General features: G+C 44.9%; 1 protein-coding gene across 1 annotated transcript in view; it reads left to right on the top strand.

The window, feature by feature from the left end:
* Positions 1–13041, top strand: part of EGLN3 (egl-9 family hypoxia inducible factor 3) — a 29756-nt gene continuing 16715 nt past the window's right edge. Inside the window, exon 1 of the mRNA XM_011283184.4 lies at positions 1–683. Within this exon, the coding sequence (XP_011281486.1) occupies positions 327–683 (357 nt within the window). The 5' untranslated portion in view covers positions 1–326. The remainder of the gene's footprint in view (positions 684–13041) is intronic.

Genomic DNA, 13041 nt, shown 5'->3' with positions numbered 1-13041 from the left:
GGACCTCAGCCTCTCCCCGCCTGGGGCCGCGGCCGCACCGGGGGTGGCTCCGCATCTCCAAAAGGGGCCCTCCGACTCTTCGCTGGGCCAGTCCGGCCCTGGGTCGTGGAACCCCGCGCAACTCCCGCTGGTTTCTGAAGGGATCTCTCCTCCAGAGTTTCGAGCAACTTTCCCCTCTGCCTGGCGCGGCGGTGGCTCGGGGACCGTGGCCGCCGCAGGTAGCTGAACCCCGAGCCACGCTCCCCGAGCCTCGGCTGCGCGCGCGCGTAGGTCGCTCCGGGTCTCAGTGCACGCTGGGGATCCCCGAGCTCGGCTCTGCGGGCGAGATGCCCCTGGGACACATCATGAGGCTGGATCTGGAGAAGATCGCCCTGGAGTACATCGTGCCCTGTCTGCACGAGGTTGGCTTCTGTTACCTGGACAACTTCCTGGGCGAAGTGGTGGGCGACTGCGTCCTGGAGCGCGTCAAGCAGCTGCACTGCAACGGGGCCCTGCGGGACGGCCAGTTGGCGGGGCCCCGCGCCGGCGTCTCCAAGCGGCACCTGCGGGGAGACCAAATCACGTGGATCGGGGGCAATGAGGAGGGCTGCGAGGCCATCAGCTTCCTCCTGTCCCTCATTGACAGGCTTGTCCTGTACTGCGGGAGCCGGCTGGGCAAATACTACGTCAAGGAAAGGTCCAAGGTAGGACGCGCGCGGGCTCCCCGCCACCGCTGTAGCCCGCGGGGACCCGGGACATTCGGAGCCCGTTGTCTGTTGCCTTCGCGAGGCTGCAAGTGAACTTTAGTTTTTAACCAAGAAGCGAGAAGTCGGTCTGGTTCCCCCTCCCCCACACCTCCTCGGAGCGAAAAATCTATGCTGAGGACTCAGGTGTATAATTCCGATGACCTGCTGTTCACTGCAATAATGGGTCTGGTGGGTCGTACAAACTGGATAAGCTGTGGGATTTTGGTCTGATTTTAATACATGGGGGTTCTCAAAGGTCCAGATGGGGGTCAGGATATTAGGAGCATTGTGTATGATCTGAGACAGGTGTGAGTTATTGATATTCTATGTCCACTCTAAAGTCACCTAATACTGTACTTCACCCCGTTCAGAGGGTATTCCTGCCAAAGCTCTCTTAAAGAATTCTGGAGCCGGTTGTGATTTTGCAATGTAGCCTTTCGTTTGTGGAGTTTGGCAGGTGTGATGAAAGTCTGACCTGGGAAAGAGGAAAGCTCCTCTTCACTTTTGAGTGCTGCCCTTGGCTAATTGCACCCAGGACACTATTGGATCATCTCCTTGGCTGGGAAAAGTCTCTTGGTCCCGAGCCCTACACCACCACCTTCCCTTTCCCAACTATCAATCGATGGAGAAATCCACTCAGCACTAATTAAGAGATGGGGAGAGGTAGTCAAGTACCTCTGGAAAGAAACCATGTTTTTGTTCACACCACCCAAAGTGACTCCCTGGGTGGTAATTTATCTTGGAAACATTTGCAGGTAGATTGGCAGAAATAGGGAACGTGTAGCACCATGATATTGGTCCATGTACATAACTTTGGGGTAGTCCCATCTACTCAGTCTTTTCTACAAATGATAATGCAGCCATTTTCCGGTGGCAGTTCTGAGTGACTTGCACTTGAATTTGCGGACTGGTCAAGGGGCACTCAGAACTGTGGAAAACTTCACTGTAACACAGAGAGGCAAAGCATGCTAGCACGGGAAGGAAGGTGCACCATTCTTTAACAATATATGCAGTATAATCTCAGTTTAAGGTTAACCTTTTGATGAAACATACCCTTATTGTCACATTTGTCTCATAGGTGTCGGGGACACTGCTAATATAGGGCAAGTGGTGAAGACTGGAAGTGTGTAGAAACGAAGGGGTTGGAGTGGGGGAAACAGAGTAGGGGAGAAGCAGATTGCTGTATGCCTGTCAAGCCAGGAGGACATGAATAGAATGTGTGAACCCACAGTTGTTAATCGGACGCAAATAAAGTAAATGTTAGGAGAAAATGCTGCTTTCTAAATTTTATTTTGATTTGGGGAAAATCCAGAGTTACCTGGACTGTAAAGAAGATTGACGTTCAAGTGTTTCTTTACTCTTCGTCTGTCGTTTGGGTGTGTGTTAGAAAGCTGTTTGTCTTGGTTAGCTTTGTTTTTGCAGTGACTGACCTTGCTTACCGGGCTGGGAATGGGGAGGGGGGAAGGGCTAGCCTCAGTGTCACAGAAGTGCTTGTTGCTTTAATCTGGAAGAGCAGATGGCTTCTTATCAGTTTTAAAGTTTCATTTAAACTCAGGTGCTAAGAGTTTTACCTCCAGCATTCTAGGAACACACTGTGTTCTGAGGGAGGTCAGAATTAATTGGTAGAAAGACATCACTAACATATTTCAGAGTTAAGTATTTGTATTTGGCTTTGATTTGAAGGACAGTGGTTGGGTTTTAGGCTAGATTTCAGGCAAACTGAATGAAAAACACTGTGTACATCTGGATAAGGAAAAAGAAAGATCTCTAGATAAGATTCTTTAGTTATAGATTATCTTCTGGGTAGAACAAGTAACTCCTCAGTTAACCCTTTCAGAAGGTGACTGTGAATTGAAAGGAGAAATTCATCTTTTGTCCATATCTAGATTTCCAGCTTTTCTTTGGTTGTCTTGGCACAAAACTCTTCATTCCTGTCCCTTAGAAAAATCACCTCTAGACTGGGATACTCCCTGGTCAACTGGAGCCCAATGTAAACCAGGCTTGAGCGAATTTTATTAAGAGTCAAAAAATAAAAAAGTTTGATTTGCCTGTATAAGGAATTCTCCTTAGCTTTGTGGCCTTGGGTCTCTTGTTTGATGTCCATTATTAAGGCATGGTAGAAAAACAGTCCATTAATACATGATTTTTATTAGTTTCAAGTTAGTTTAACTTTCTTCTCTTCCCTCAACCGAGTGCCTTACTCTGTGCCATTTCCCAGATTAGCGATACAGACCCAGTTTCCTGCTGCATCCTCCAAGCAGGTTTTCAGTAGAAACTGAATTTTTAAAAGGCACAGTTTATACAGTTATTTTCAACATTTATTTGTAACTTTTTGTTAAGGAAAATTTCAAACATGTATATAATGTGGAGAGGTTAGTATAATGAATTATGCTCCTAGGACCCATTTTCAACAATTGCCAATTTATACATTTATTTTACACCAATTTCTTTTAGATATTTCTTGGGGCTTGTCTGTTAACCCATTCATCCTAATTAAATACTTTTTTTCCCCTGGACTTTTAAAGGTCATTGAATAATGCAAGAATGCCCTTTATCTCAATGAAGCAAAAGCGAAGGCATTGGGAGTAAAATAGAGGTATATATATTGGACATAGAATTGGAATTGTGGAAGAGTATGGAAAGAAATACTAAAAGGTTCCCCCTCCCTGCCAAAAAAGTTGTCACCAGTCAGAGTTTATCTCCCTCCAGTTTGTTGGAGAAAAATCCAAGGGTGCTGGAGACCCTCTGGGGAAAGCGGGTTTCCTAAAATGTGCAGCAGCATGGCGCCCCCTAACTTCAAGCATGGTCATTGCTTTCAGGCTATCGAGATTTCTTATCTATTACTCCCTTTTGGAGAATTTAGACCATATCCAAGATAAATATTGGTCATAATTTGCTCCTTTTGCTTTGGCTGCCTAGATCTTGAAAATGGCTGTTTTCCAGAGAACGTGTAATTTATGGAACCAAATGTTCTCCTGCTTGAAGCATCTCACTGCAGACTCACTAGTTAGTAACTTTAAGAATAAGAACTACTTTTTATTGAGCAGTTTGCCCTGTCTGGCACTGTGCTCAGCACTTTATAAACACTGTCTATCTGACTTAGTCTTCGGAACCACAATCTTCAGCACACTGGGTGATTAAATCATTTCCCCAAGGTCGCAAAGGGAGCCAGAAGAAACCATTTATTATAGGTGTTAGGGGTTTAGGCTTGAGCTCAGTAACTTTGTGGCCTTAGGTAAGTTGCTTAGTTTTCGCCAAGTGTGAAATGGGGGATAATAATACCTTAAAGCTTTTCGGGGGGAAGGAGCATTAAACAAGATAATGTACATAAAATTCTTAGAATTCCGTGCCCCCATAAATGTTACGAAGCTGTAACCGGAAGATTTAGAATTCTTTCCTTTTCTTTCTTTCTTTCTTTTTTTTTTTTAAGATTGAGAATTCTTAACCTGGATCTTCCAGAGTTTGTGTTCTTGACTATAATGCTTCTGCTTTTTGTCCTTTCATTTATCTGGCCCGCGTACACTCTGTGTGGGGTACTTTGCAGGGGGTGGGGATACAGAGGTAAACAGGCATAGACACTGCCTCATGGAGCTTCTATGCCCATGGGCTTGTGAACGGTAGGATTCCCTAGTTCACACCTGATTAATTTGCAAGCTGAAAACAGCAAAAAGACAACACCCAAAGACTGAAGAAGAAAGCGTGGAGTGCTGTGCTCATGAATTTGTTGACAAGGTTGGTTATTAGGATCCCTGACTGGAGTAGTTCTGGATGATGGGGTCATGGGAGGAAGTTGTACTGTGAACAGATAGACCAGTCGCGAGCCGGTCCAGACAAATGGTAATTCAGCAATAAGTTACGAATAAAAGAAAACATGTTGCAAGGTGGTGGGTTTGTTCGTCTGCTGCTGAGCAGTAGCAGTTGTGGCCCACCCTTCTCGTGGTATCAGGAATGTCTTTTCCTCAAGGGGGCTTATTATCATGGTTGAAAGCTGCTTTAAATAAAAAGGGGATAAAATACTTCACAAATCAGGATATGTCTCAGGACCCTAGCGTAGGAAACACCATCAGGGTTCACAGAAGACCAGAATCACGAACTTGGAACCAGAAAGTCCTAAGGCCAGCTGGTGTATTAGTTTTTTTCTCTGGAGCTTTATGGCCTTTGTCTTTGCTCCGCTCTGGATTTCTTCCCCAGTCTACTTACCATCTCGCTTTGGCTGCTTCTCTATGCATATGGCTCAAGATGGCGGCCCCACAGCCATCTTGGAGGCCACCTCAGCCTCAGTCTGAGATCAACAGAGGCTTGACTAACATTCTGGAATCCCTGTTTTCATTCTCTGGAGTAAAGTTTGATGGTTTCACCTTGGCCCTGGGGATCTAACAGCCTGGCTTGAGGGTGGTAGTGGGGCATGTAGAATCATGTGAAACAGTGGTTATCAGGGCCCATGAAAGGTCCCGCTCTCAGAATATGGTGTTTGAGGACCAGACACGATGCGTGGTGTCTCTGTAAGTAAGATCTTAAAAGTCTGCCTGTGAATAAGGTACTTTAGGGGGGAGGAGGCATGGAGTTTGAAGCACTGGAATATCTTCTTGTAAGGATGTGAGGAATTTCTATAAAAGGTTTTGTATTTAAAAATAGCTTAGCTCCTGGAGGCAGGGTATTAATTCAAGGAAATAATTTATAAAATACAGCCTCAGTTGACAGTGAAGCAGGTTTCCCCATTGGGTGAATTTTTATCATGTTCCTGGTCCATTTTGTTGAATGACACTTAGGAGCAAAGAAAAGACAATAGGGGTGCATGTGTGTGTGTTTACCTTATAATTTCTTTTGCTCAATTTTGGGCCACTGGCCCCTCCACCACAACCTTACCTGCTTTGCGGTGAAGTGGCAAATCAGCGGGTATCAGTTTATTTATTCACAAATCATTAAATGCCTTGTGCTGAGGTAGACCTGTGCATGGATTGACACAGGGAGGTAGAAAGTGATTACAGAACTACCTGAAGAAGTATGCTGAAAATAGAAAGTGAGGTGAGATAGTTTTGTGGTTTTTTTTAATGTTTTTATTTTTTGAGGGACAGAGACAGAGCGCTAGTTGGGGAGGGGCAGAGAGAGAGGGAGACACAGAATCCGAAGCAGGCTCCAGGCTCTGAGCTGTCAGCACAGAGCCCGACGTGGGGCTCGAACCCACAAACCATGAGATCATGACCTGAGCCGAAGCTGGATGCTCAACGGACTGAGCCACCCAGGTGCCCCGAGAGTGGGGCAAGATAGTTGTCACTAACTTTGCTTTCTCTTTTTCTGGTTAAATAGTCCACTCACCCAGTGATTTGTCATTTTTGTTTCTCTTCTTTGGGCTTTCAGCAACTTCTCTATTTACTTAAAATGAGAAGTGACCAAAATACACTTAAAGTAAGTGGCCCCAAATACACAGAACTTTAATAATACAGGTTTTTGAGCTAACGAGGTATGAGAAATCACACCTGTGCGGTCTGTCAGTCGTTCCGCAGGTAAGGTGTTTTTATATTTGGAAAGATGAAGCCTTATACAAGCCCTGGAAGGAGGGATTGGGGCGGGTCTTGGGCCTGAGCAAAGGTGCCTTAGAGAGGGGCTCTCCTGGTTAGGCTTGCTCCATGAGTCAGGTAGACCAAGAGACAGGGTCGTTAGGTTAATTCACCTGCACCAGCACATGATTTGGGGATTTTAAATATAATTACAACTTTAAGTTAATAAACATCCTTAAGTGGAATTATGGGCATCCACCCTTAGGTGGAATTATATGCATTTGACTTTTGGGTGTCATGAATGATTTCCCTTTCTGACCTTGCTCAGCTCAAGCCAAATTTGTAAATTCCTCCCTGTATCCTGACTCTGGCTAGAAACATTTCAAATTTGTAAATAGCACGCAGTCTTGCATATTACAACTGCATTCTGAAAACACACCATGTATGGAAGATTTCTCCGCTGAAGCTTCAAAGTGGGGTGGAGTTAACCCATAATGAGCAGAGCACATCTGAGAAGCATCTCCAGGCACTTCCAGCATCGTGCACTGCAGGATAAAACTTGGAGGACCTTGCCTGTGGGCCACGTTTGCTCAGTTTGGCAAGACCTCTGCTTCTGAATCACCTTTGTGGTCTTGGGTACAGTAAGTGACATATTGACCCAAGTCTACTGAGCACCAAGGAGCAGCTTACAGGTTAGCACTATAGAGGAGGTTATTAATTCTTTGTTAATTATTACAGCAACAGATTTGCTAATTCCTTTGTAGTATCACTTTGTAGTTGTTAACTAATATTGCTCTAAGAAATGGGTGTCATTTTTCTCTAGTGTTTGTCAAATGCTGCCGTTCTGACTGTAATGATAGCTCAGATGTCTTCTGCTGGGCAACTGCCAGGGGTGCCCAGCGGGTAGTGGAATCCAGAGGCACTGGAATTGTAAATGCGACAGACAGATCATTTTATGTTGCCAGACTAAGGAATTCGGTTTTGGCAGATTGCCAGGAGCCGTTGATTTGGCTCTGATTCAGAGCCATGTGTCTGTTTACCAAGCAAGATTAGTTAGCTTGGTTCATTATACATACAATTTATACCCCGTTTCCAGCGATTATTTCAATCTTAAACCAACATGGGACTTGCCTTAATTTTGTGTCTTCTTTTGATAATGATTTGTGGGTTACATTCCCATTCTTGGTTTTGGTGTGCTGGTAGTGATTGAGGGTTATATTTTTCACTCCCTCCCCCAACTCAATCCCAGCCTTCCAGACAGACATGTGGGTTTATAGTCGTATAATGCAGGCTTTCAGATCTTGTACTGGATTCCCTCATTCGGTACCTACTTACTGAGCGTCCCTCATGATCAGTGTCATGTGATTATATATACCTCCTTATTAGGCCAAGCCAGCTTTTTATTCTGTAGGGGAGATAATAGTGATCACTGTTTCTCAAGTTGTGGAATAAAAGTGCCTGTTTCCTAGTAGATATTATTTTTCCTTCCAAAATGGGGCCAAAATACTATTCCCGTGTAAAAACAGTTCCAAGATACAAAGACTCGAAGAATAGGATAGTCGTCCCGATTAGTTCTTCACTGGGAAGAAAACAAAATGAAAAACTCAATTCCAGCTGTCAGTGACATCTCTTTTTGGTTCTACGAGGGGGGACGTGAAGTTGTTTTAAAGTATTCAGGGTACTACTCTTCTGAGCATTGTTTGGGAGTAGTAAGGACACGGCTGTTTGAAACAGACTGAGCATCTCTTGGAGTGTGCTCTGTGTTCTCGGGACACAACACATCGAACATAGATTCTGCCTGGGCCCCTCCCTCGACGTTCCCTCCTATTTCTACCTCATCGTTCTAGTTAAACCTGAGGGACTATTACTCAGAGTTTCATGCCCCACACAGAATTGACAGCGAGTCTTTTGTGTGTCTGTGTGTGTTTGGGATGGCTTCGTTCCGCCTCATACTGTTTTGCAGGTTAATTTGAATGATGGGAGTGGATAAACAAAACCTTTTATTTTATTTTTTTCTAAGATTTTGTTTTTACATCTTTACACCTATTTTGGGGGCTCACACTCAACCCCGAGACCAAGAGTCACATGCTCTGTGGACGGAGCCAGCCAGCCAGGCACCCCGAAATAGAATCTTTTTAAAACACAAAATATTGGCGGTGCTGCCTCTGTGGCGCAGTCGGTTAAGCATCCGACTTCGGCTCAGGTCATGATCTCACGGTCCGTGAGTTCGAGCCCCGCGTCGGGCTCTGTGCTGACAGCTCAGAGCCTGGAGCCTGCTTTGGATTCTGTGTCTCCCTCTCTCTCTGCCCCTCCCCTGCCCCTGCTCACACTTGTGTGTGTGTGTGTGTGTGTGTGTGTGTGTGTGTGTCTCAAAAATAAATAAACATTAAAAAAAATTTTTTTTTTAATTTTAAAACAAAATATTCAACACAGGCAGGAACATGCAGTAAGTATTATTGGTCAAAATTTGGCCTATTTTGTACTGTTTTGGCTTTTTGTCTTTGTTTTGTTTTAGGTTCGCTGTGGAACCTCAAGGTTTGTCTTTTTTTTTTTTTCTCTTAACAAAATTTTTTTTGCTTTCATAGTAGAAATCCCTGAGGAGGGAATTATTTTCAAGAGACTGATTTTAACCATAGATCACCTGCCTTTGTTTCTCATTCTCCGTGTGATCTATTTTAATGTGATTTTGCCAGAATGTAAGTAGTGTAAAACTCAACACTAATCATGTAGTCTCCATGCATTAAAAAAAAACAACAACCATGCTCTCACCCCATTGTCCACTGTACGTGCTGTGAACTTCTTACCCTGTCATTTAAGGCCCTCCATGTGACCTCATCTGACCCCATCTGCTTAATCTCCTGCTGACCCACTACCTTCCGTCCCAGTCCCTGAAATACTAGAAGCTGATTTGCCAGGCCCACTGAGCCTCCCTATTGTCTTGTGCTCTTCAGAATGCATCTTAGGTGCCTTTTCCATGAAGTCTTCCCTTCTGCAGCCTAGAACTCTGTGGGTAGCTCAGTCCAAGCCTCCCCACTACATGCACGCATACATGAATGTATTTATTTACCTACTTACTTGCTTACCCTGCCGTCCATTTCCTTATAAATTCCTCAACGGCAGACACTGGTAAACTTGATATATATATATATAGTCTCTTACAGTTCATAGGTGTTTGACTTAATTTCATCTTCAAAAGGAACTTTGATTTCAAAGGCTGTCAGGGTGTCAAAAAAGCTATGAATATTTTGTTAGGTGAAAAAAAAAAGATTTTGCAGTGTGGCCCCTAATTTCATGTCAAAGTGTTTAAATATTTTATTACGTTAATGTGCTGCGAAGGAGCATCTCAAAGAAAGGACTTTGGCTTTATAAGGTTGTTTTTTTTTTTTTTTTTTTCTTCTTCTCAGTTTTGAAATTTTTTTTTTGGCCCCAGGGGATAAGGTCTCCAGGTCATACCCAGATGCTGGCAGCTCATACCGTAGGGGTCTGGCTCAGAGAAGCAAGAACACCCAGGACCGTGAGGTTCGAGCCCTGGCTTCTGATCCTGGCTCTGGCAAGTGGTGTCTCGGGACCTCAGTTTCCACTTCTTCATGAACGAGATGGATTTTTTATTTTTATATTTTAATTGAATTTAATTGGGAGCTACCACTAGACCCTAGGATGGGTACTTTACATTTTATTTCAGTGACCTGAGCCGAAATCAAGAGTCAGACGCTCAACTGCCTGAGCCACCCAGGCGCCCCTAATTTTTTTTCTTAATTGGTCATTTATCTTCTGACTTTGAAACAAGTCTGAAAACCTTGGCTGGTTTTGTGATCTTGGGCCAATCGGTTTTCCGAACCTTACTTTCCTCCTGGAGAACATGGATACAGTATTTAACTACCTCCAAGATGATAGGGAGTTAAATGAAAATTGAGACTAAATTTCCATCTGAGAGGGCAAATAGGTGCTCTCAGTGCCTCTTATTTGATTCCCGAAGAGACTCCTACCAGCAGTCACACTCCAGCGCTGACATGACAGTAATCCTCAACAATGCTACAGAGTTACAATTGGAATGTTTCCTGCCAGCTTTAGAATCACACTGCAAAGCCTGTGCCAGAAACTGCCCGAGGAATTCTCTCACTTCCTGCTCTATGCACCGCCCCTTCCACCAACGACCACCCTCCCCAGATTCACTAGTGACAGTCGCCTCCTTACGCTTTACCTTTTATCATCCAGGGCGAGGTGTTGCACAAAATCTCTTGGTTTTGCCACCGAACAGCCATGGTTCTCGAAGTGTGCTTGTTGGACCGGCCGCGTCAGGATTACCTGGAAATCTGCTACATAAATATGAGTTTTGGGGCCTTCCCCCCCGAACCTAGTGAGTCAGAAACTCACGAGTCTTCCAGGTGCTTCTCACCCGTGCTAAAGTTGGAGAAGCGCTGAGTAAAATAAGAGGAGGCCAAATAGGGGTGGTGCTATATCTTCTTATACTTTCTTAGTAAGAAAATCAAAGTTCAGTCATTTGATCAGATGTGAGCTAATTCATTGCTAGAACTAAAACATACAAGCATGTGTAGTTTATTCGGGAAATTTTTGAGAAAAAGCCACCACATGTTATTAACATGTTCACACATTGTTTTTGTATTATTTGTATCAGTTACCTTAAATTTTCTAGAGCCAGAATTGGAGCGAAATTGGGAACCGATTCCCTCCTGTTTACGGTGAACGGAGGCGGAAGGAAGAGTCTTTGGGAATGAACTGCGGGGTGTTGCTTTCCCTCCTGTGTCCAACAGTCTTGCGAGAAGTGGGAGCTGAAGGCACCAGGAGGAAGGGGGAAGAATACTAGTGATCTGGGATGAGCACAGACTGGAAGCACAGACTGCCTTGATTTCGTGCTCACTCTTCTGTGCTCCCCGTGGACACCACACAGAAGTCTGAGGTGGTCCCTGGCCCTTGTCCCGTGGGAGACCTGGGAAGGCTGCGGTGAGGAGCCCTTTGGGGGTGGGGAAGAGGGTGGGGGAGGGGAACATGGACCACTGAATCCAGCTTGATGGGAATCAAAGGTGCCACCGGGAGGAGGTTGGGGACTAGCAGCTCTTTGCCTCTTCTGATTGCTTGCCTTGGAGGCCTTCAATTTCCCCGTTCAAAGTTCGAGCCTGCGTTTGGTAAGTCATGGGAGTCATCCGAGGCTCACCCTTGGTGCTTTATCGTGGAGTGGAAGCAGGCGCTCTGGAAATAAGAGCACCTGTTTTCAGTTAACAAATGTTTCCTGATATTTTAGAAGCAGTGTTTAGTGGTGGAAAGGTCACGCTTAGTTCTATAATGTTCCATGAGTTACTTTTGGTTTCTGATTCGGTTTCTATGTTTGTAAAATGGGGCTTGTATATATATCAGGAGAACGTGGGGAGAATTAAATTAATGACCCCTGTCCCCCGAATTCAGAGCCAGGCACTCCTTTATTTCTAGTCCCCTTGCCGCTCCTAAAATAGTTTATACTTTATTCTCAGAGGAGCCTTTTACTTTCTACTCCTCTAAGTTCCTCCTTCTAGATCTTACACCTCCTCTAAGCCTCAGGTCTGTGTCCAGTGTATTCTAATTAACATGATTTTAAGAAGTTCTGTATTCAGTGAGTTCCAGTTCACATGGAAGCAGTGGGTTTGTCTCCTAAACAGGCTTTGGCCATGAGGAAGGAAAATTCATCTCATCCCTGGGATTCCTCTGAGTTTACCAGGTGCTGCTCCTTTTACAAATTCATTTTTGTATTTACGTTAAAATTTTTATAAAGATATTTTTAATTTGTTTATTTGCATTTTTGAGAAAGAGAGCTCATGCAAGTGAGGGTGGGGAGAGAGAGAGAGAGAGAGAGAGAGAGAGAGAGAGAGAGAGAGAGAGAGAGAGTCTCTTAAGTAGGCTCCATGCTTAGCACAGAGCCTGATGTGGGGCTCAGCACAGAGCCTGTCTGTCACGGCCCTGGGATCATGACCTGAGCTAAAATCGAGTTGATGTTCAACCAACTGAGCCACCCAGGAACCCCTAACATTTTTTCTTAAAAAAAATTTTTTTTTAATGTTTACTTATTTTTGAGAGAGAGAGAGAGAGAGAGAGAGAGAGAGAGAGAGAGAGAGAGAGAGAGAGAGCGTGAGCGCGGGGGAAGGCGGCACAGAGTGAGAGGGAGACAAAGAATCTGAAGCAGGCTCCGGCGTCTGAGCTGTCAGCACAGAGCCCGAGACAGGGCTTGAACTCACGAACCATGAGATCATGACTTGAGCCCAGGTTGGACGTTTAACTGACTGAGCCACCCAGGCTCCCCCTAAAATTTTTGCTTAATTGGTCATTTATCTTCTGACTTTGGAACAAGTCTGAAAACCTTGACTGGTGCTGACCTGAGCTAACAAGGAAAGGTCCTGAGAGGCTCATTTCCTCCCGTAGAACCTGGGCCTGGAAAGAGCAGCCTGGGATGACTTGGGCTAGTTGTTGAGCAGTTGCATCCTAAGTAGATGTGGGCCCTGCCAGGGCTGCTAAGTGTTTAGAATGGGAGTGAATTTGTCCTCCAGTGGGAGTAACTGAAGCAGAGACCATGTGGACCGCTGCTACTTTGAGGCAAGATTCAGAGTCAGTTTCCTCGGCTCTGTGCTTTTTGTTAACTGCTGCCCACCCTCCACCACCTTGGAGCCTTGGTTCCCAGACTCCGTGCCAAGCATGCTGCTTTTTCATAGTTGGTGATTTTTTTCTTTTTTTGCATTTTACAATTTTCTCTGATTGTGGAAAGAGTTATAGGCAGGGGTGAGAAGGCCTTCAAATGCCTCAGGTAGAACTGAAGATCTCTGTTCCCTCAAAAA

The sequence above is a fragment of the Felis catus genome, chromosome B3, assembly GCF_018350175.1.
Source record: "Felis catus isolate Fca126 chromosome B3, F.catus_Fca126_mat1.0, whole genome shotgun sequence".
Classification (NCBI taxonomy): Eukaryota; Metazoa; Chordata; class Mammalia; order Carnivora; family Felidae; genus Felis; species Felis catus.
Note: the sequence above shows the minus strand (reverse complement) of the source record. Positions and strands in the feature narration are given on the sequence as shown.